Source organism: Panthera onca, chromosome E3 (genome assembly GCF_046562875.1).
Source record: "Panthera onca isolate mPanOnc1 chromosome E3, mPanOnc1 haplotype 2, whole genome shotgun sequence".
In the NCBI taxonomy this organism is placed as follows: Eukaryota; Metazoa; Chordata; class Mammalia; order Carnivora; family Felidae; genus Panthera; species Panthera onca.
In genome coordinates, this window is record NC_138354.1 from 3840123 (window position 1) to 3862155 (window position 22033).

Genomic DNA, 22033 nt, shown 5'->3' on the forward strand with positions numbered 1-22033 from the left:
TGGTCCTCCCTCCACCCTCTCTCCGGCATCAGGTGTGTCCTTACTGCTCATCCCTCAGAGGCCCCCCCTGTCCCACCACCCTGCCCAGACACCCGACTTCCCACAGCGCCCTGCTTTCACTCAGCTTTTTCTTCCCTCCATAGCACTTACCACTGCTAGGCAGCTGTGCATTTGCATAGTCGATCATTGCCCACCTGCTGACTGTAAGCTCCCCGGCCCCCCCCCCCCCCCCCGTTCCCTTGTTCTCCAGAACCTGAAACACTAGCACAGTGAAGGGACTCAGTCATTGCTCGCTCGTTGAATGAATGACTCCCCAAACTCCTCCTCTTCTGCCCCAATCCCAAGGGAATGGCACCTCCCGGAAAGCCAGAATCCTGCTGTTGCCGTGATTTTTCCCTGTTCGCCCTCCTGTCCCCAAATCCGTCCCCAGGTCCTACAAATACTCCCCGTGAACGGTTGCTGAAACTGCCTACTTGCCATCCTGGTGGCCTTTGCCTCACTTGGGCGACCTCCCTGTCTCCTGGGCCACCCCATCCACTCTCTATCCTGCTGCCCGACATCAGTCCCCCCTCAGGTGCAGCAAGCCCCAGGAAGTAGGCCTGCCCCTCCCCACCCCTAGGCCCGAGGGCCTCTGGGATCACGTTGGGCTCCAGTCCCTCTGGAAACCCTTTCCGCCAGCACCCTGCCTGCCCAGCCCAGCATTCCCCACCCACCATGGTCACCGCCCGGGGCATCGCCCTGAGCCTCCACCCAGTCTGCAGATGGGAATACTGTGGCCACACCTCCCCCAGAACTACTCCTCTCTAGGCCTGCTGCCCGCAGCCCGCAGCCCGGGGTTGTGGTGGGCATCGAGTAAGACTTTCTAAAGCACCACGAGAGCCTAGACCGGTGCCACAAAGAGGGGAGCCTCAGAAGAAAACACTGCTGAGGCGTTCGTTCGGCTGTTCCCTGCAAACTGCCACACGCCGCAGTTTCACGTTTCGGGTCCTAGTGAGCAGCGGACCCGCACAAGCCGGTGTAGTCTGTGGTCAGGTAACCACCTACAAGTGGGACAATGGCGCTGCGGCCGGAGGCAGGCCGCCTCCTAACGGCACCGGGCACCCGGAATCCATCGGGGAGGACCTGGGGCCTTGAGGTGCTGAAGCCACGGGGTGCTGGGGGTTGCGGGGTCGCGGGGAAGGGGCGAGGTTCGGGGGTCTCAGGGCCCCAGGTCTCAAGGTTCCGGGGTCCGCAGCCCACTAAGGCAACCAGGAACCCACCTGGGCCCGTGGCGCGAGCGCTGACGGCCCCGCCCCCTCGGACTTGCTCCACCAAAGCCCATTGGTCGGCGGCCTGTCCGCCCCGCCCACGTGACGCGACACGTGACGCGACCCGGAAGTGGCGGGCTGCGGGCGGGGCTCCCGGAGTTGCCGGTGTTGGCGGCGGCGGCGACATGTTCACGGCGGGGGCCGAGAGTCTGCTCCACCAGGCCAGGTGCCCCGACCTTTCCCTGGGGGCTCTTGGCGGGGGGGGGGGTGTCTCAGGCGACCCGTGCGTGGCGACTCCAAGCAGCCCTCCTGGACCCGCTCTAGCGACCAGGGGGACGGGGAGGCCACGCCGTCCAAGTCTGGGGTTGGGGGCCCGGGATGGGGCCCCGCGGACTGGCGAAGGCTTGTGGGTGAGAGCCACCCCCGCCCCACGCCCAGCAGGAAGTGGGACAGCCAGAAGCTCCCACATGCTTTGGGGTCAGGAGCACAGAGCCATCCAGAGGCTGGAGAGCCTGGTGGGACTGAGCCACAGCAGCGAGCACAGCGCCAGGCTCAGGAGTTTGATACCATCCGAGGGGTGGGGGAGCCAAGGGAGGATTTTGCGATTTAGAAAGACGCCTTCCTGAGGAGGGGTTAGATAAGTGGAGAAATTACCCACCTGCTTCTGGCCCGCAGCTGGCCCTGGATCGCCACTAACTCATCGGTAGCCCTTTGCCCATCAACTAACCAGTCATGAGACAAAGCAGAAAGGGGGCCAGGGCTAAAACGCCACCGTCATCAGATGGTGTAAGACTTGAAGCTACTTGTATCCAAAAAAATGCCCGTGGTCAACTTTTTTTAAAAACCCCCAAACTCGATCTGGCGCTGGACCGATTGGTGGGAAGGATTAGGATCGCTGAAGCCGCTGTAATTTAGTGAAGTGAGATCTTGAATGTATATTAGGTTCTAAAGGCTGTGAACGGGGCAAAAATATGTGGCCAAAATCACCCTGCTGGGAAAGTGCCTCATCGATTTGTGGCCCCGTCTGTCTCCATCACTGTTGGGCAGATAATTCCAATATTCAAGTTCCAATGTTAGGGTTCTTGTTCACTTGAATTTAGGGGTTGTAGGAAGTGAAAATAGGTATCTTTAAATACCAGCCTCTCTCTCAAGATGCAACATGGTCACGCCCACGTTCTTGCGAGATGACACTAAGAGCAGACACCCACTCAGAACTTCAGTGGGTTTACTTCTCCCAACTCCCCTCTGCTCCTGGTCATAAATTTCATGGAATAAAAGGCAGGATGACTAGCCCTCACCATCTAAATATTTCTCTCGCGCTGACTTGGACGGGTGAGTGTGGGTGGTTTGAAGGTAGAATGTGGTTCGATATCCAAAAGTGAAATACACGTGTGATGCAATTCCTCTCTCTCAGCGTTTGAGGAAAGCTAGTCCCTATCAGGTGTCACTGGTTTTCACTCTGTTTGGCTCTAATGAAGCCTGTGATTTGGGGGGAGCACTTTAAAATAAGTTGCTGATGTCCGGGAGTTAGGATTTGCAGTGAGTTTTTGTTTCTGAATTCTTCAGAGCTGGAAAGCAAGGGTGGAAAAAGCAGCCAGGAGCATCGCTTGTGAGCTGAAGACTGAGTGAAGGACAGGGGCTCTGAGAACGGGTGTGCAGAGTGCAGCAAGTCAGGGGGCAGTTCCAGAAGCTGCAGCCAACTGGAGGCTCTGCATGAGGAGATAACCAGCAAGGGATAAAGTCAGGGGTATTTCAGGCAGAAGGTCCATGCTGGGGGGGGGGGGGGGTGGCGGCGGGGGCAAGAGCAGGGGAACAGAACTGTGGGATTCTTAGACCAACTAAGGAAGGCCAGGGACCCTCTACTCATTGTTAGGGTCGGTAGGAGCTTGGTTCTGATGGCCCTGGGGAGCCACTGAGGGGTTGGAGCAGACTGGGTTTTAGAAAGCATCCTGCAACATGGGGAACATGCTGGAAAGGATTCATTTGGGAGGAGGAGCCTCCCATATTATTTTGAGACGGTCTGGTAGCTTCAGTCCCATTAACCCGGTTAGAAACGACCTGGCCCGGCCTCTTGTCTTTCTGTGTCCTCCCCCCACAGCGCCGGTTACGTGGTAAGCCACCGAATCCGACTCTGGCTACGTCAAAGGGAAACAAAAATGAAAATGGGCTGGGAGGTGAGAGGGAGACCTGAAGTGGTGGCAGATTCATTGAGATTTATCCGCCAGCCTCCAAGTAAGAACAGGAAAGACGAGATGCTACCCCAGGACCCCAGCTCCCGATGTCTGCTTAACCTTCTCATCAGCCCGAGTCTGGAGATGCCCCATCTGTAGTGGTTCAAATTTCCAGACTCTCCTGAGTTCGAGCATCTCATGGGTCCAGCGGGGATTTGGTGGCCTTTAGTCGTGGCTCGGGGAAAGATGGGGGCCCTTCTCTGAGACCCCCCCCCCCCGCCACCCCGGAGATCCCTAGGACCGTGTCTCCTTGGCATGTTATCTTCTCTTAGCTTCTGGACTGAAACAGAACTTAAAACCGGCTTTCCATTTTGAGACTTTGTTCAATGTCTTACCAGTTGTCAACGCTCAACAGATACTATTTTTAACCAGGCAGATTAAACACTGGAATAAGAAGCTGTATGTGGTAGGCATACCTTACATGTCACTACACTTGTCCTTTAATACATGAGATTCTGCTCTTGTCCCAGAAGCTCAAGGCTCGTTGAGCGGATCTTTTGAAAAGCAACTTACTTCAAACTCAACCTCCCTTAATACGGACTCCTAAAACCACTCGGTTTTAGTTCTTCCGATCCTGGGACAACCAAATCCGAATGCGTGTGGTCTCTATCGGGGCTTGCTGTCGGGAGTGGTGGTCTCCCCACGGCCCTGCCCGCCAGGGGAGGGGGGAGGGGACCCGGTGATGGCTGGGCCCCAGGGAGGGAGGGAGGAACCAGGCCGGGTAATCAGGTGGGTCCCCACCAGAGGCAGAGGTGCCACGGGATGGTGGAATCGCTCTCTCGCCCACACCCGGCCTACCCTGCTCGATGGGCATTTCCTCCCGTGCGAGAGCTGCTCTGTCCATGGCTCAGGGCAGCACATCAGGTGGCTGGCCTCGCTCTCTGCTCAGGGACATCCGGGACGAGGAGCTGAAGAAGTTCTGTTCCCGGGTCGTTAACCTGCTGCAGAAGGATGAGCTGGGGCCCGACGCCGTGGACGCCCTGCAGAGGCTCTTCCTCATCGTGTCAGCCACAAAATACAAGAGGAAGTGAGTGTGATGGTCTCTGGGGTGCTGCGGGCCCCGGGCCAGGCACCCAACACGAGAGGCCGCAGGCGGATACCCGTCAGCACGGGGCAGCTTGGCGCAAACATACGCGCTTGGCGCTTGAGTCTTACGTCCGCTTGAGCCAGTGCTGAAGGCCCTTGGATCCAGAACGTTCTCTCTCCCTGCCGGACGGTCCGGGGCGGTGGCCCCAGGGGGGGCTCCTGTTGGGACACGGCCCCTGCTCACACGGCCTTGCCGCCCCCCCCCCAGGCTGGAGGACACCTGCGTGCACCTGCTGCAGACCACCCTGTGCTCGCCCAAGTGCCCCGAGCAGCTCCAGCTCCTGTGCGCTTCCATCCTGAGAGAGATGTCGCCCCGCGACGACCTGAGCCTGTCCTGTGACCACGTCCAGAGTGCCCGGCAGCTGAGTCTGGTGGCCTCTGTGCTCTTGGCCCAGGTAACATGGCCGTCCCTGCTTAAGTGGGCCTCCCTGCCCTAGGTCACCCTGGGGTGCCAGCGCACGGCCCCTGTGCGGGCACCGACCTGCGGCACAGGCGGGCTCGGCTTGGCCTCCCCCTCCATTCGGCCATGTTTCCGGCTGTCGCTCGTGTACCAGTCCTCCGACACCTGTGTGCTTGTAGAAGCGACAGAAACACCTACCTCTCCCCACCCCCCCGCCTCCCCCCACTCCTCCTGCCTCCCCACCCACCTACCGCCTCCCCCTGCCTCTCCCCACCGCCTCCTCCTGCCTACCCCCCCGCCACCTCCTGCTTCCCCCCACCGCTGCCTCCCAACCCCCCACCTACCGCCTCCTCTTGCCTCCCCCTCCTGTCTCCCCCCCCCACCTAACGCCTCCCCCTGCCTCTCCCCATCGCCTCCTCCTGCCTCCCCCTCCTACCTCCCCCCTCCGCCACCTCCTGCTTCCCCCCACCGCTGCCTCCCCACCCCCCCACCTGCCGCCGCCTCTTGCCTCCCCCTCCTGTCTCCCCACCCACCCACCTACCTAACGCCTCCCCCTGCCTCTCCCCATCGCCTCCTCCTGCCTCCCCCTCCTACCTCCCCCCTCCGCCACCTCCTGCTTCCCCCCACTGCTGCCTCCCAACCCCCCACCTACCGCCTCCTCTTGCCTCCCCCTCCTGTCTCCCCCCCCCCCACCTAACGCCTCCCCCTGCCTCTCCCCATCGCCTCCTCCTGCCTCCCCCTCCTACCTCCCCCCTCCACCACCTCCTGCTTCTCCCCACCGCTGCCTCCCCACCCCCCCACCTACTGCCTTCTCTTGCCTCCCTGGCCCCACTCCTATCTACCCCCATCTCCTCCTGTCTCCTCTCGTCTCTGGGGAAGCATCAGGGCTCTATGAAGGCCAATCCAGGCCCCAGTCCTGGACACGGGTAAAAGGTGACCTCACTGAAAGAACGATGCTAGCAGAGCAGCAGCCTTCAGAACTGGACGGTCCTTTTCCAGAAGTTGTCAGACCAAAATGACTTGTCGCTCTCACGCCGACGTAAGTCACTGCTTTCCGGTCCACCTGTGTTCTGTTTGAAGGGTGACCCGAAGGGGGAGGTCAGGAGCGTGGGCCAGCGCGTCTTCAAGATCCTCGAGAGCCGGCAGCCCGAGGGGCCCAGTCCCAGGCACCTGCTTCCAGTCGTGTCCAAGATCATCCACCTCGCCCCGCACACCCTCCACGAAGGTATTCGTCCTCCCTGAGAGGCCCATACGGGTGGCACAGAGGGAGGCGGTCCGGGGCGGCCTGGGACACAGCACCCTGTCGGGAGCAGCTGCTTGTTTTCTAGAAAGACCTACGAGTGCCCTTGCAGCCCGCATCTGTGGATTTACGTATTTCCCACCTGTTCTCCCCGCTCCCCCCCCTCCCCCGACCCATAGACCAGACCAACCAGCTCAGCAAGCGGCTGGTGGACTGGCTCCGCTACGCCAGCGTCCAGCAAGGGGTGGCGCACACTTCCGGAGGCTTCTTCTCCACACCCAGAGCCCGGCAGGTGAGCCTGGGGACTCCCACCCTTCCTGTCCCTGGGCGGCCCCGGGCCACGTTGGCCGGCCTTGCCCGCAGGGTCCCTTCAGCTCCTCCCGTCTTTCCACCCGCCTTGGTTCCAGAATGATCCCTCTGTGTCTCCACTTGGGTGAGGGAGTTTTGGGTCTCGCAGGGTCACGGCCCCCCAGCCCGGGACGTCGTGTGCCAAACGCGCTGGCGAGCATCGCTTACCTGCCGGGGCCGCGTCCACTCGGGCGCTAGCGTTTATGCATCTCCCGGGGGCCGCCCCCGCTTCTCGAGTGTGGACGGCCACACCCGGTGTGAAGGCGGGGCTCCCTCCCTCTCCCGCGTGGTCTCCACCCTCCCCAGCCCGGGTCCCCACAGCGCTGCCCATCCTTCCTTGCCTCCCGCAGCCCGGCCCTGTCACCGAGGTGGATGGGGCGGTGGCCACGGATTTCTTCACGGTGCTGTCCACGGGCCAGCACTTCACAGAGGACCAGTGGCTGAACGTGCAGGCCTTCTCCATGCTGCGGGCCTGGCTGCTGCACAGCGACCCCGAGGGCCCCAGCGCCCCGGACGCAGGTGGGACGTGGTGGGGGAGCCACGGGAAGGGGGGCCCGGGGGAGGCTCCAGGCGACGCCGGCAGCCCCGGCCGAGCCTCAGCGGCACCGAGAGGCCCTGCCCGGTCTGGGGCGGGATCCGGAGTGATCTCGGAGGGCGGACGTCATCAGGGTGTCCGGAGAGCTCCCCCGAGCCCCTTCCCCTCTGCGGTCTGACCGGCGGTGTAGACCGGCTGGACTCGCGGGCGGGGACACCTCCGCTCCACGGGGGCGTGTGCTGAGGGTGAGACCGGCCCCGGTGACTTTCACGCCCCCGGACGGGCTGGCCTGGGCGCCCTTCGAGTGCCTCGTTGTCTTTTCCAGACGACAGGTCGGAGCTGGAGGGCTCGACGCTGTCCGTGCTGTCGGCCGGCTCCACCGCCGGCCGCCTGCTGCCCCCGCGGGAGCGGCTGCGGGAGAAAGCCTTCGAGTACTGCCAGCGCCTGGCGGAGCAGAGCACCCGGCGTGAGTCCCGGGGCCGCGTCCCAGGCTGCTCGTGGGGCCCGTGGGGCAGCCTCTCTTTCCCGGGGGGGCTTTGTGTTCCAGACGTAGACCCCGGGGAGCCGGGCAATGGACAGAAGCTGTCCCCGGCCCTCCCGGGCATCTGTCCCAATGTCTCGTCCACCCTGGGGGGCCGCTCTCTGCTCCCGGATGGCTCCCCGCCCTCTCCTCGAGCTTCCAGAACAGTGCGCCCCTCGTTCCCTGTTGTGACGCTGACAGAGACCAGGGGATCGTCTTCCTTCTGCAGGAGCCCTGAGGAAGGGGGACTCAGACCTGCAGAAAGCTGTAAGTGCGGGGTGGGCAGGGCACGCCGGCCTCCCCGGCTCCACCCGAGCCCACCCCGTGTCCCCGTGTCCCTGCGTCCCCGCAGTGCCTGGTGGAGGCCGTGCTGGTGCTGGACGTGCTCTGCAGGCAGGACCCCTCCTTCCTGTACCGCACCCTGTCCTGCCTGAAGGCCCTGCACGCGCGCCTCTGCGGGGACCCGGCGCGGGTGCGGACGCTGCTGCCCATCGCGCAGTTCTTCCTGAACCACGGTGAGCCTCCGCCTTGAGCCTGGGGGCTCAAGGAGAACCTTCCGGTTCCCGGCCCGGGACAGCCTGTCTCTTCTCGCGCTCTGAGGGACTGTGAGCAGCAGGTAGTGTCGTTTTTCGGCGGGTCGATGTAGCGAATGAAAAGGTAGCGACTTCACGCTGACCTCGGAACTCCTGGCCGTGAGGGTTCACCGGAGTTTCGTGGAAGGGGCCGTGGAACCCAGTACCTTCCAAAGAATGTTCCGCATCACGTCCCTCAGAGGGATCGGTCTGTAACCAGAAACTCTCGGGAAGAGCTGAACGTAGTTCAGCCGGTTTTTCTCGTGCGGGGTGCACACCCCAGAGCCCCTGGTGTCCCGGAGACACGTGTGGCCTCGGAGGCTTGGCCCGTGACCCCGAGGGACCCCAGCCAGCGGCAGAGGTGGGGACGCACCTGCCGGGGCCCCGGCCCTGACCTTGCTGGCGCCTTTCAGGGGAGGCGGCCGCGGTGGACTCGGAAGCCATCCTCCGGCACCTGCTCACCAGGACCCCCTCCGAGTTCTTCCACAGCCCCATGCTGGCCTTCGAGCTCACGTGCTTCTGCAGAGACAACCTTCCCCTGTTTGGCAGGAACCTGGACATTCTCAAACGGAGCTTCCCCAACCTCTTCAAGGCACGTGTCGTCGTCCTCGGCCAGAGCCGGGGGCTGGGGGCCGGGGGTGGGGTACAGGGCGGAAGGTGAACCGTGGGGCGGCCTGGGGGTCCGTGCGTCACACGGAAACAGCACCTACACTGGTGGGGAGAGCCCTGTGCTGACCCCCTTCAGAGGAACAGGGGGTCTGACAGCGGTTTATTCTCACGGGTTTGTCCAGATGGTCACATCCGGTCAGCCCTTCATCCAGGAGCCTTGCCTGCTGTGCCCAGCCCTTTGGTGCTGTTGACTTCCGATGTCTTTTGTGACTGGTCATGGTCACTGCGTGGCCTTTGCAAATTCAGCTACAGACACTGTCCTTTCATTAGAGGGGGAAAAAAATCCACGGCAGGTGGAAAGAGATGACGTTGATTGTCCGGAGAAAGCGAATGCAGAATCGGAGCAGGGACAGAGGGCAAACAGGCCGGAGTGTCTCAGGCTCCAGGATCACAGGAGGGATCCTCCCCCCTGCTGATGGGCAACCCGGGACCCAGGCGTCCTCCCTCTGCGGCGGCCCGTGGGCTCCCAGACGACGGCCCCGCTGCTGGGCTGTGCACCCCACACGGGCCCTCCCTTTCCCATCGAGCCGCCTCGCTTGTCCCTGCAGCTCCTGGCCTGGAACAGCCCGCCGCTCACGGCCGAGTTTGTGGCTCTGCTGCCGTCGCTGGTGGACGCGGACACAGCCGTGGAGGTGCTTCATGCGCTGCTGGACCTGCCCTGTCTGACTGCGGCCTTGGACCTTCAGCTCAGGTGAGCCCCCGGGGGCGTGCCTCGGCCCCTCCCTGCCCCTGCTGCTCTGCCCGATGACAGCGCCTCCCTCTGGCTCTTTGCCTCCTGTCGGCGCCATCCCGGGGCCCTGGAGCCCCCAGCCCGTTTCTCGCAGGTGGAGCCTCGCCTTGCAGACACCGTGCCCCGGGCCTGCTCCCGTCACCCTGAGGCCCGCTGGCTCGGGTGCCGTGATATCCCGGGGACGTCTGCTCTGTCTTTGCACGAGCTAAGCCCGGCCTCAGGCACCTGCTTGTTCACAGGTTGTCGCCAGCCACATCCGAGAGGCCGCTGTGGGATCCCTCCCTCAAGATCCCCAGCTGCCTGGAGGCCTCCCGGGACCCCCAGTTCCAGGGTCTTCTCCAGTACCTGTTGCGTGCCACGGCCAGCGGGACCACGGAGAGGTGGGAAGCCCCTGGGGTGCGGCACCGAGGCCTTGGGACCTGCTGTGTGTGGCCAGAGCCTGCTCCAGGGATGGGTGGGACCCTGCTTCTGCCCCTGGGCCTCGTGCCTCCCGACGCGAAGAGGCAGGCGCGGCCGACCCCCGCTGCCCCGCCACCCTGCAGTGGCCACGTCATGGGTGCTCCCTGGACGTGGGCCTCGTGCTCGGCTTCCCGCCGGCTCCCTGGGTCAGTCTTCGTGACCCTGCGAGGTACGTGCTGTGGAGATTCCGTTGCACAGAAGGAGAAACTGAGGCGTAGCACGCCCCGGGAGGAGGAGCCTGGGGACCAGAACAGGGCATCCTGACTGCAGATCCCTCGCAGCTTGGCCCCACTCCAGCCCTCCCTGTGTTCCATCCCGATGACGGGGGCAGAGCTGCGGTAGACGACGCTCGTGGTGACACGTGCCCTGCTCCGAGGAGGCCGGTGTCACAGAACGTGGCCCGGGCCGTGGCGCTCTGACCGCCGTCTCTTCCCTCAGGCCCCGGCCCACCGTTCATGTGTTGAGGGCACGTGTGTGGGCTCTGGGGAGCGTGTGGCGGAGACTCAGTGGGCCACGCTGTGTCCTCCAGGTTGGGGCCCCTCCACCGGCTGCTGCAGCCCCTGGCCAGCTGCGCCCGTGTGGTCCAGTGCGCCCAGGCCGTGCCCACCTTGCTTGAGGCCTTCTTCTCAGCGGTGACCCAGGTGAGCCTCACACACCCGCGGCCCCGGGGCAGCCCGGAGGGAGGACAGGCTGCACACGCGCCCAGGGATGGCATCCTCGCAACGGACTTGTGCAGAGCCTGCCTCGGCCAGAGTCACGGGGAAGGGTGGGAGCCGCGGTGGGGCCCGTCCTCCTCCCCAGAACGGGGGCCCTGGGACCTGCCCGGGACTGGCGCACACGGCTGGGACCGGAGCAGAGCGTGGCGTGAGGTGACGTCACCGGGACCGGGACTGAGTCGGTCTCTCCCTCCTGCCCCCCAGTTTGCCGACGGGGCCCTGACCAAACAGCTGGCGCTGCTGCTCCTGGAGAGAAGCGACTCCCTCTTTCAGGTGCCGCAGTACGAGGCCCATGTGCACAGGTGGGCCCGCACCCCGCGGCTTCAGTGTCCCCTCTCAGGTCCCATGTCCGGTCCCCGCTCCCCCTGTGGCTGACCTCCTTCCAGCTGCCACCTAGCGTCACCCCCAGGCCCAGCTACCAGGCCAGTGCTCCGTCCCTGTGTCCGCCCCTTGCCCCAGGTCTGTGATCCCCGTGCTGGCCCAGGTCCCTCTCCATGGAGCCCTCTGGGCTGCCTGTTCTCCATTCGGAGGGCCCGATGCACACGGGCCTGTGCCCAGGCCGCTCGCCAGCCCCGGCCTCCTCCCCGGGGGTGGAGGGGCTGCGGGTTCCTTTAGGGGCCAGAACTATCTGCACCCCGACCTGGTGCTCAGAGCCTTCCGTTTTGTCCGCTGGCTGTGGTTCTGGGTGAGGGGCCGCGGCCTGGGGCCTGGGGGCGGCCACGGCCCACCTGGGTCCTCCCCGGGCAGGGTGCTGAGCTCGCGGTTCCTGGCCCTGTGCGCGCTGCACCCGTCGCTGGTGGTGGAGCTGGCGAAGGAGCTGCTGGAGTTCGTGGGGAGCGTGAGCGGGATCCAGGGCCGAGGGGCCATGCTCGCCTCCGTGGTAAGGCCGGCCTCCCTGCCAGCACCCCCGCTCCCGAGGCGGGCGGCCCGCAGGGGGCTGAGGTCTGTCCCTACCCAGGTGTGGGCCATCGGCGAGTACCTGTCCGTGTCGTGGGACCGGCGGTGCACCGTGGAGCAGATCAACAGGTTCTTCGAGGCCCTGGAGGCCGTGCTGTTCGAGGTCACCCAGTCCCGCCCGTCGGCCGCCCTCCCCAGGTGTCCCCCGCAGGTCGTCACCGTGCTCATGACCACGCTGACCAAGCTGGCCTCCCGGAGCCAAGACCTGATCCCCAGGTATGGTCGCGGCCGGACAGGGAAACCCGCAGGCTTCCCGTGGGGAAGGGAATGGGCCCCGGATGCCTGCCTGGTCCCCGATGTCCGCTCCGCGGGGGGAAGGCTGCTGGTGTCGCCGCCTCGCTTCTCCAGCTCGAGCCCCACGAGCTGGGGGCCCCGTTCCACGTGCGGGGCACGCCTGCAGCGGACCCGGGTCCCTTCATCCTCAGGGTCTCTCTGTTCCTGTCGAAGATGAGGACCCCGGCCCAGAGCCCAGCCCCGAGCTCCACGAGCTGCGAGGAGGACGCGGGAGCCGTGCGCACGCGGGCCGCTGAGCTGCTGACCCTGCTGAAGATGCCCAGCGTGGCCCAGTTCGTGCTCACGCCCAGCACGGAGGTGTCCGAGCCCCGCTACCACCGCGACGCCAACACGGCCCTGCCCCTGGCCCTGCGCACCGTCAGCCGCCTGGTGGAGAAGGAGACCGGCCTCCTGCCGGGGTGAAAGGACGGTGACGAAGAGCCCGGCATGAGGGCCGGGCCTCGGCTTCCGTGATCAGAGGGGACGTGAGGAGGCCCGGGTGGGTCTGGGTCCCTCAGTGCTTGCCAGGACCGTCACGTCCTCAGTCGGTGGCTCTTTGTGTCTCTCTCCAACCCTGGTGGGCTGTGTGGTAACACAGGTATGATTTGGGGCTGGATGGCATCTGCTTGGTCTGTTTCGGGCTGTTCCTGGTTTCGGGCAAGAAAAGGTACAGCAAAAATAAACCTCTTCCCGCAAGTATCTGTGTGCACAAGGCAGGGGCTGTGCGCTTTCCTCCACCCAGGGGGGGCAGGGCCAGAAGTGGGGGTGCACTGCTGGTCTGCGAGACCTGGCCCTGGGGACCCTCGTGCAGCTGCACCAGACACCGGAGGCCGTTCCTGCCTGCTCCGTCCCCACAGCGTCCCGGAGGTCCCAGAAAGAACCGCCCGAATACCGGCAGGGAGGAAGCAGGGTGACCCAGGAGTGCAGCTGCCCCCGGAAGGGCCTCAGCTCCGCGTCCTTTCTCGCCCGCCTCCTGCTAGATGGGCCCTGGGGCCCCTGCCAGGTGGGCTGCAGGTGCTGTGACTTCAGGCCTACAGCCTCCTGCCGTTAAGAGGGGGCTCCGGCCGTGGTTCCCGGGGACCCTGCCGCCCGCCTGCCGCTCGGAGCCTTAGAGCAAGGCGGGGGAGACACGCTGGGTGTGGTGGGGCGAGAAACTGCCCCCAGCCTCGGCGCCTCCTGCCCCCGCGCCACTGAGGCCAGCTTCCCGCCTCGCACACCAGCTCCTTAGGCTGCTCCCCAGCTCCACCCGGTGCGAGGGGGCCCCCGGGCCACCAGGTGGTGCTGCTGCTGCGCGAGTCTCCGGGCCAGCCCCGCCCCCGACTCCGGCCACGCCCCAGGCCCGGCCCCGGCTCCGGCTCCGGCTCCGCCTTCACCACGCCCCCAGGCCCGGACCCTGCCGGTGGGCCGCTCGGGCACCTGTAGAAACGGCGGCCGCGGAGGTGGGTGGACGCCGGGGGGTCCCGGACCCGGGACTGGCCGGGCAAGGGGTGCCCGCTTCTGCTCCGACAGTCGGCCTCAGGATGACTTTCGGCAGGCGACAGGTGACGCGCCCTCGGAGCAGAGCGCTGGGTATCGGGGCGGGGCGCGCCAAGGGACACCCTGGTCCTCCCGGGATGGGGCAGACCCGGCTTTGCTGCTCCCCGCACCCCTCACCCCTCACCGACCCCGCGTGAGCCGCGAGCTCCAGGCCGGGGTCCGCGGACCTTTCCCCGTCCCGCGCCAACCCCACGTGGGCCTCGAGCTCCAGGCCGGAAGGCCAGGGTCGAGAATATGTGTTTTAGAGAAAAGTATTATTTTTGCAAGGTGCCTGCGGTGCCATCGTCAGCGCGCAGCTCGTCCGCACACAGTGTGGGTCCCAAACCTGCGTACCAACTAGTTGGTGAGCGCAGACTTGGAGATGGGTTCCCTGCTGCACACAGAGCTCAGGCAACCCAGACACTGCTTTCGCGTGTTCTCGGCCGGGTGAACTGTTGCGGTGCCTAAGCGTCTGGAGACAAACTACCCGAGTACCGATCCCGGCTGGCTCTGGAGGGGCACGCTGACTCGGTGGGCTCGATTTCTCGTTCCCCTGGGTTTGGGGTCCATACCCGCACCCTTGCTGTGGCCTGATTGGGAGTGGGGGGTGGGCCGCGGGTGGCCCGCTGATTGCGGGCTTGGCGGTCCCACCCGCTTTGGCGGACAGGCTGTGGGCAGGAGTGATGGGGGCTTGAAACGTGCTTGGGAGCTGGGCTCGGCCTCTTGCGCTTTTGCTCTGCAAGGAGAACGTTCCTGGCTGGTCTGTTGGTCTAAGGGCGGGAGAAGCGTGGGGCAGACCTGGACCCCACCTGGAGTGGGAAGCACCTCCGGCTGAGCCGAGAGTCGGTGCCGTTGCCTGGAGACATGGAGCTCCGTCATTTGTTCCCCCAGAGCGTTATTGAGGTAACGGCTAGAGACAATCGGTCTTCCCGCACACGTTTCCTCGTCTGGAAAACGTGTTGATCGTCCCACCGCGGTGTGGCTGGGAGCAGTTCGTGAGCTATTGTGTGTAAGGGGCCCGGGGAGCTCGGCCTGCCGTGGGCTCTGCTTTCGTCGCCTCTCCCCGGGCACCAGCCCCTGGGGGCCTTGAGGTGTGTGGGCCCCCGGCCACGTGGCTCCACGCTCCGTCACCTCCTCTGCATAGAGCAGTGAGGAACCGAGACCTGTAATCCGGCCGGCCGTAGGCTGCCGCTGGCCTCTCCCGACTGGTGCCCTTGTTGCAATTCGGGGCTCTCAGAATTTCTCTCTTAGGTTCAGTCATACGTTTCAAATGTTTTTTGTCTAGAGAGCGAGCACGCAAGCGGGGTAGAAAGGCAGAATTTTAGGCAGGCTCCACGTGTAGCACAGAGTCCAACGCGGGGCCCGATCCCCTGACCCTGGGATCACCACCTAAGCCGAAACCGAGTTGGACACGAAAACGATGGAGCCACCCGGGTGCCAAGATGAAACTCGTGCCAGTACATCTTACCCGGCGTCTGGGGCACTCAGCAGAGGGTGGTGCTTCCAACCAGGCGGAATCTCGGAGCCTCACGTTGAAAGGGCCCGGGGCAGACGCAAGCGCGCCTGTCTGCTGCGCTCGCCAGAGGGCAGCAGGGAGCCGCGCCAGACCTAGGACACCACTCGGGTGGCCGTGCACCCTCCAGGAGACCCCTTTCCACGTGAGGGGCGGTCTGCCACTGACCAGCCGGAAACCCCTTCTCCCCCAGGTGTCTGTTCCTGTCAAAGATGAGGACCCGGGCCCAGAGCCCAGCCTTGACTTGTGAGGACGACACGGGAGCCATGGCTACACTGGCCGCAGGACCCTGCTAAAGACTCCCAGCGTGGACGTGTCGGAGCCGCGCTATCACCACGACGCGAACCCGGCCTCGCCCCCGCACGCGCTCGGCCGCCTGGTAGCCAAGGAGGTGAGTGTCCTGTCCGGAAGGGACGGTGACCAGGTGGATGCCAGCCCCGCGGCAGATTAAGAGCTTGGTATTAGGGTCGAGCCTCAGCTTCCACAATCCGAGGAGAAACTGGGAGGGGTCGTGAGTCGCGGGGAGGAGACCCGGGTACTCAGGGTGGGTAAAGGCCCTCACTGTAACCTTCTCCGGGAGGTTCTAGACCATTTCCTGGACGGGTGCCGAGCCTGTGATTACCAGGAGGGCCCCGCACCGGCGTGCCCACTGCCCCCTCCCTTCTGCTCGTTTCTGGGCAGGGTGGGGGGCAGACGGACTCCCTTAAAACCGCGATCCCGTGTCCTCCCAGGGTCTCTCCCAAGCTGGCGGGGAGGGGGGAGGCCCTGGGGACCCCAGCACGGCACCCCCCCCCCCCCACCGGCTGCATGCAGCACCAGCCTCTCAGAGTACGAAAGATAGTTTATTGAATCTATACTTTTCCGTTAAGATTTGCAAACATAAAAGCTCTGTAACAAACGTCACAACTTCGTATCGTCTGTCATATAAATAAAATATACACTAAGATGTACATTATCCACGGCAGGGGACGCGACCACACGGCACGGCCGCCACAGCGGTCCCTCCAGCCCGCCCTAGGGAGGCGGGGTGCGGAAGCGGATCTTCTTGGCCGTCTCCACGTCCGATTTGGCCACCAGAAAGCGCATCTTCTTTCCTCCCTGTCGGATCAGGTCCACGGCCCTGAAAGCCGGCCCGGGGAGACGCTTGGTGTGGCCGATCCGCCACGGGTCCAGCCTCGGGGTGCGTGGGGCTCCCGGGGCGCCTGGGTTGGGGACCCCCCCGCGACCCCGAGGGGCCCCGCTGGGGCTGTCGTGTTGTCAGAGGTCGAAGAGCGGGCTGGGGCCCAAGCCCGCGCTCGCTCTCGTCTAAGGTGGGGGCCGGGGGTAAGGGGCCCGGGCTCCCCTAACGGCTGGGCGGTCCGGTCCGGGCCCGAGGGCCGGCGTACCTCAGGTAGCCGACGCCCATCAGGCTGCTGCCGTTCACCTCGAGGATGCGGTCGCCCAGGGCCAGCCGGCCGTCCGCTGCCGCGGGGCTGCCCGGGAGCAGCGTCTGGATGTAGAGCCCGGGGGCGCCCAGCGGCGTGTGCTGCGGGCCAAGTAGCAGCTCAGGGCTGGGCGGGCCCCGGGGTGGGGGGGGGGGGGGGGGGGGGTTGCTCTCGTGGCCTCCGGCGTGTCCGCACGGGCAACACCGGACACCACCCACCCCCCCCAGGCCCGGGACCGGTACCCTGAGGTCTGGGGACAGAGGGGACATGGCCGGCCGGGGAAGCGGCTGCCGCACGGGCCCTTCTCTCAAGTGCCACCGAGCTGCCCCACCGAGCCCGGTCCCGAGCCTGCGGCCGGCCCTGCCCCGCCCCGCCCGTCCGTGGTCTCCCAGTGACCGCGCGAGCCGTGGGCCTGCGTGGGGCGGTCCTGAGCAGGAGGAGCCCAGGGGGCCGCTCACCATCCCGTCGATCAGGCCCATCCCCAGGCCGGAGGGACCCCGCTCCAGCTCTACCACGAACACATAGCAGAAGTCCTCGGCACTGGAGCTGCGGCTGGAGAGGGCGGGCGGGGGCTCGTCCGCCGGAGCCACGCCGTCTCCTGGGCAGGGAAGAAGAGAGGCCACGGGTGGAAGGAGAGGGCAGCTCGTGCCACCGTCGCCACTGTACTGTCCCGCCCTGTCCCCGCCCAGCGGGCTCCGCCGTTCCTCCAAAGGGAAACGCTCCCGCGGCTCCGACAAGATGCCCATCTGGGCACAAGGGGGACAAGTCCCCTCCGACCCCCGGGGGGTGATGGATCCCGGCCCTGCCTGTCGGCCACACCCCCACGTGCCTGGAAAGGGTGTGCGCCCTGCCCCCTCGTGACCGCCCGGGGACGGCAGCTCCTCCCAGAGCCTGGCTGGTTCCAGAGAGTGAACGGTGGGTTCTGCTCCAGGGCCCCCCAGGGCCCCCTTCCCCTCCCTCTACCGTTAAGCGGTGACTCCGCCTCCGTTCGCCCCCTCCCCCGCCCCCATGTCTGACCCCGTCCCTGCCGGAGCTGGGACTCTTCAGCTCTGCGGCCCCCCACCCAGGGTCCTGTGCCTTCTCTCCCCACCGGTCAGATCAGGCCTTCAGGCAGAGCGTGTGGCTGCCGTCTCCGCACCAGCAAGCAGGTGCCCTGCCTCGGGCCCGGATCTGCCCAGGTGACCCCTGCCCTTGGGGCACACCCAGAGTCTGCAGGGGCACTGCCGGGGGCTGCTCTGCCCTGCACTTCATGGCCCACCCGGCCCCACTTACACGCACACCCCGCCTCCTTGCCCCCCCCACCCCGGCCCTCCCCCCAGCCTCCTCCCTGGTGCACACCACCTGAGCCGTCCCTTCCTCCACCCTGGGAGGAGGGACTTCGTCCCACAGGCGGCTGTGCGTGCACCCTGTGCCCTTGGACGGGGGCCTGAACCACCTTGAGCCCGCCTCACGGGGCCCCTGGAGCCTGCCCAGCACGGGCTTCGGGCGTTCGTGGGCAGGTACCGGAAGCCCAGGCCAAACGTGCCCCTAGGGCCGCACGGTTGCAGTGACCCAAAGGGGCCCCGCCCAGGTGCCGGGGGGGGGGGGGGGGGGCAGGGGGGGTACCGGGGGCTGTTGGGAGCCTGGGGACAGGTCTTACCTTCCCCAGCTGCACCTCCAGGGCCACTCTGCCCGCTCCGCCTCCCTTCCAGGAGCGCTTTCCCACAGGTGCCGCCGGTCTCCGGCCAGTCGGGGACAGCGGGCTCGAGGCCGAGCGGGGTGCCGGGAGGCGTGAGCAGGCACGAGGAGTCCACGTGCAGGACGCCAGCCTGGGGGCCCCCGCGGCTCTGCCTTCCTGGAGGGCCCTGTGCGCGGGGAGCCCCCGCAGGAGGAGGAGGAGGGCGCACCTGGCCGGCTTCGCGAGCTCCCCTGGAAACCAGCGGGCAGCTGTGGCCCCCCGGGGGCCCTTCGGGGGTGTGCTGCGGGCCCTGGGGGTGGGGGGATAGGGACAAAGGCCTCAGGTGCCCAGCGGCCCGCCACGGCGGGAGACCCCAGGGGCCGCCCCCGCCTCTGGCGACCCCCAGGCGCCCCAGAGGCAGCAGCCAGGCCCCGTGCTGGCTGCCCTCACCAGCCCCGTTATCAAAGCCAGAGCAGCCCGGGTACCTCAAGGCACCCTGGCTGGGAAGTCCCGGCGCCAGGGCTGGGTTTGCTTCGCAGGCTCCACAGGAAGTGGCGCAGGTACAGAAGCTGCTGGTAGACGCCGGCGTCCGGGCAGTCCGCTTCCAGATCCACCTGGAAGCCCTCGCTCGGCAAAACGATGGGCGGAGGGTTCTCGTAGGACTCCAGGACGTCCTCTGCCGACGGCGGTGAGGACGGCGTGACCGCGCTGGCCAAGAAGAAACGCCCGGCCCCTCCCCGGGCCCACCAGCCACCCCCCCTGACACTGCAGGTACCGGGGACACGGGAGCATGGGACCCAGGCAAAGGCAACCCGCCCAAACCCCACTCTGGGCCCTTCTGCGTCCCAGGGAGCACCCAGGAAGAGGCCCGAGCTGCCTCACCCCCACTGCCCCGCCCCCAACTCCCCCTGCCTCTGTACCCCCCCTGCCTCTGTACCCCCCACCCTGTCCTCCGGGTGCTCCCAAGGCCCGTGTTGACTGCACCCCGCACAGTCCCCAGGACCCCGAGTCCCAGAACACGGGCACGCTCAGACGGCGGGAAGGCCAACACCTGCACCAGCTCTGAGCAGAGAGCCCACCCGGGGACTGGCCCCGGCAGTGAGGAGGGGCGCAAGGGGCCAGCGGGGCCCAGAGTCCTGCTCCAAGCAGTCCCTCCCACCGGCCATGCCCTGGGCGACGGGGCACGGGAGAACTGAGCCCGAGGCCCTGTTTCTAGCTGTATCTTCTATCTTCTGTTAATTGTCGTTACGTGCATCGTGCTAACGACGAGACGTGCATCCGTTCGTGAGAAACATTACGCGCACGTACACGTACGCTGCGTGTGAACAGACATGGGTGCGGGGCCCGCACACCATCTTGGCACTCGACGCCGAGACCCCGTTCTCCTCCTGGTGGGCTGCGTGCACCAAGCGAGGCCCTGCCATCGGTCCCCATGTGGGGTAGGACCTTGGGCCTGACCCCAAAGTCGGAACTGGGCTGTGGGCTCCCTGACCTCCATCTGTGATAGCCTCCAGGGCACCAGGGTGGAGGAGACAGGCTCTGTAAGCTCTTCTAGAAGTCCCCCCAGGAGGCTCTCCCCTGCTCCCACCCCGGCCCCCACGGCCCCTTGTTCCCGCCTCTGATCAGGCTCACCTGACTTGAAGGCCTCGGGCCTGTCCCGGGCATCGGGCTCCCAGGCGCTCATGGGGCCCATGGCAGAGGCCAGCTGGTACTGTGTCAGCAGCCGGTGCAGCTGCGCTGGGCTCAGGGCGGGGAACGCAGCCCTCAGGCTGGCCCAGCTCATCTGGGTGACAAGAAGGAGCGTGTGGTCAGAGGCCCCACGCGGCACCACCCACCCCCCCCCCCCCCCCGCCCCCAGGGAGGATCTTCTTCCTGGGTGCTCTGGGGGCCAGGGTACAGGGTCCGAGCTCCCAACCGGCACAGCCCGGGCCGTGGCCCCCGAAGGGCCGGGGGTTGGGCGGCCGGGGGAGCGCCAGGTGGGACGGCCGTTCTGGGGAGCGGCCAGCAAGCATCACCCCGAGGGCTGGGTCCCCTGAACGTGCCTCCCCCCGCGGCACCGCGTGGGGCTGAGACGCCAGGAAAAGAGCCCGGAGATTTGGGGATTCCTGCCTCACAGTATGAAGAGATCCGACCCCTAGAGCTGAAGACGCGCATGAAGTCAAAGCCTTCCAGGACAGGGAGGCCTCCTGGAGGGGGACGAGCAGCCCAAAAGGGAGGAGGGGAGGAGAAGGGTGGACTCGTGCGCCACAAAAGAGAACGGGCAAGGTTACCCGCGACCCTGCTCTCCATTGGCCAGGGATGCCCCTCCTCCCTTGTTTTCTGGAAACTTCTCTCCAATTCTCCGAGCCAATCCCCATTTCTGTGACACAGACGCTCCGGCAGCTTCCTGACCAAGGTTTCCCGAGGACCACTGCTGACCCCGCAGTCGGCGGGCCGGCCCACGCTGTCGCCCTCCACGGCGGGTATCCCCGGCTTCTGGCGTTGCTCTTGAAAGTCGGACACCACGCTGAGGGCTAGTCTTCGGGACGCGTCCAGTCTTTATCCTTCTGGGGATTTCTCGGGCTCCTCTGGCCCACGGTCTCCACACGGCAGCGCTGGGCTTCTCTGTGCAAGTGCAGCCACGGAACTGCTCAGCCATCGGCCACGCTTGCCAGCACCTCGGGGCAGGTGGGTCTGGGGGTGGGCGCGGCCATCTCTGACCCCCTGGCTGCCACGTCCCCGCTCTTTCCCCTCCCGTCTGGCCTCCTCTCCTCGGCTTCCCTCTAGCTTCACTTTACCGCCAAGGTCACGAGGCCTGGGCCGTGGGGGGCAAGTGCCTCCGGCAGAGGGACAACCGTTTCCTAAGGCTACTTTGGGGGGGGACGTAGGGCCGCGGCTGGGAGCCCCATCCCCCCACACCGGCCCCGTTCCTTCTGGTTTTCCCGGGTCCTAGAATCCAGACTTCCCTCCCAGGGCTGTTCCTTGTCTGGGGCCGGTGTCGGGAGGGTGCCAGCCATCAGGGACCCAGCAGCTCCCCTGTCCTTCATACCATCTGTCTACTGTCTGGGAGCTTTCCCGGACCGTCTTCCAGTCTTGCCACTGGACCCTTTCTCTTTACTCTCAGGGTTCGAATTTCCAAAAATCCTTTTGGTTCTCTTATCTTTCGGAGAATATGAATTTTTAAGCTTTTTCTCCCGGAAAAGTTTTGCACACCAAGAGTGGTGTTCACATTTTTTAAAGGGCTTAAAACAACGAAGAAGGATCCTGGACGGTGACTATTCGTGCCCCACAAAGGCTACATTATCTACCACCTGGCCCTTTACAGAGAAGTCTGTCGCCCCAGGATCTGCGTCCTCCCACATCTGGCTCTCGTGCGGGAAGCGAGTGGGTGCTCAGTCTGCCAGGCTGGCTCGTGGTGGGACAGGTGGCCACGTCCTCCAGCCTCTGCCTGGGTGTCACTGACGCCAGCGTTGTCCGGTCAGCCCCCTCTGACAAAGAGCACGGGGCCTCCCGCACGCAGCAGGTTCTCTGTCCTCCCTCAGAAGCCCTCCTTTTCAGGATGACACTTCTGGTGTCAGGATGACACCCTGTCTTAAATGTTCCAGAAGTAAGCACAGGCGTTCGGCCAGCGCAGGGGGAGGGCCGGCCTGGCCGTGCGGGAAGGGGCCGCCGAGATCCGAAGCGCACACAGAAACCGCACAGACGTGAAGCACGACAGCCTGTGTTCCCAGCGCAGGGCAAGAGCGGGGAGCGTGTGGCCGCGCGAGGAGGCCCCTGCCCGGCAGGCCCGTCCCCTGCTGCAGCCCCGCTTGGCCCGCTCTTGCGCTCCAGACCCCGGGAATCACCACCTGTGCCCCTCTGGGCCTGTGGCTCAGCCTCGTATTTAACGTTGGCCTGGGCCTGGGCCTGGGCATTCACGGTGCTGTGTGGAATTTTGCGGCGAGGAATTTTCTCGATTTTTT

At 65.6% G+C, this 22033-nt stretch overlaps 2 protein-coding genes across 5 annotated transcripts in view; one reads left to right on the forward strand and one right to left on the reverse strand.

The window, feature by feature from the left end:
- The first annotated feature begins 1363 nt into the window (after positions 1-1363).
- On the forward strand, positions 1364-12679 carry AP5Z1 (adaptor related protein complex 5 subunit zeta 1). Of its 4 annotated transcripts, none has more exons than XM_078439813.2 (17): positions 1364-1473; positions 4368-4505; positions 4773-4959; positions 6045-6189; positions 6384-6496; positions 6903-7071; positions 7413-7553; positions 7837-7874; positions 7960-8122; positions 8593-8771; positions 9397-9539; positions 9818-9958; positions 10567-10678; positions 10958-11055; positions 11501-11633; positions 11712-11926; positions 12136-12679. In XM_078439813.2, the coding sequence occupies exons 1-17, from the start codon at positions 1433-1435 to the stop codon at positions 12404-12406; spliced, it is 2427 nt and encodes an 808-aa protein (XP_078295939.2). In that variant the 5' UTR covers positions 1364-1432; the 3' UTR covers positions 12407-12679. The 4 variants fall into 4 exon arrangements, with proteins under 4 accessions (XP_078295939.2, XP_078295941.2, XP_078295938.2 ...); XM_078439814.2 differs by lacking the exon at positions 1364-1473 and adding an exon at positions 1506-2579; XM_078439812.2 differs by lacking the exon at positions 1364-1473 and having other exon boundaries at positions 1505-4505.
- Positions 12680-15834: 3155 nt separating this feature from the next.
- RADIL (Rap associating with DIL domain) overlaps positions 15835-22033 on the reverse strand; it is a 62361-nt gene continuing 56162 nt past the window's right edge. The window contains exons 9-14 of the mRNA XM_078439811.2: positions 19725-19875; positions 18578-18768; positions 18075-18402; positions 16894-17033; positions 16397-16536; positions 15835-16131 (exon numbers count right to left, since the gene is read on the reverse strand). Of these exons, the coding sequence (XP_078295937.2) occupies positions 16026-16131; positions 16397-16536; positions 16894-17033; positions 18075-18402; positions 18578-18768; positions 19725-19875 (1056 nt within the window). The 3' untranslated portion in view covers positions 15835-16025. The remainder of the gene's footprint in view (positions 16132-16396; positions 16537-16893; positions 17034-18074; positions 18403-18577; positions 18769-19724; positions 19876-22033) is intronic.

Bases quoted from the DNA above. Each gene is read 5' to 3' on its own strand.
- AP5Z1 (XM_078439812.2), top strand. From the start codon at position 4,285: ATGGGCATTTCCTCCCGTGCGAGAGCTGCTCTGTCCATGGCTCAGGGC. The intron at 9,540-9,817 runs GTGAGCCCCCGG...GCTTGTTCACAG, and splicing joins GCCTTGGACCTTCAGCTCAG to GTTGTCGCCAGCCACATCCG. The intron at 11,056-11,500 runs GTGGGCCCGCAC...CTCCCCGGGCAG, and splicing joins TACGAGGCCCATGTGCACAG to GGTGCTGAGCTCGCGGTTCC.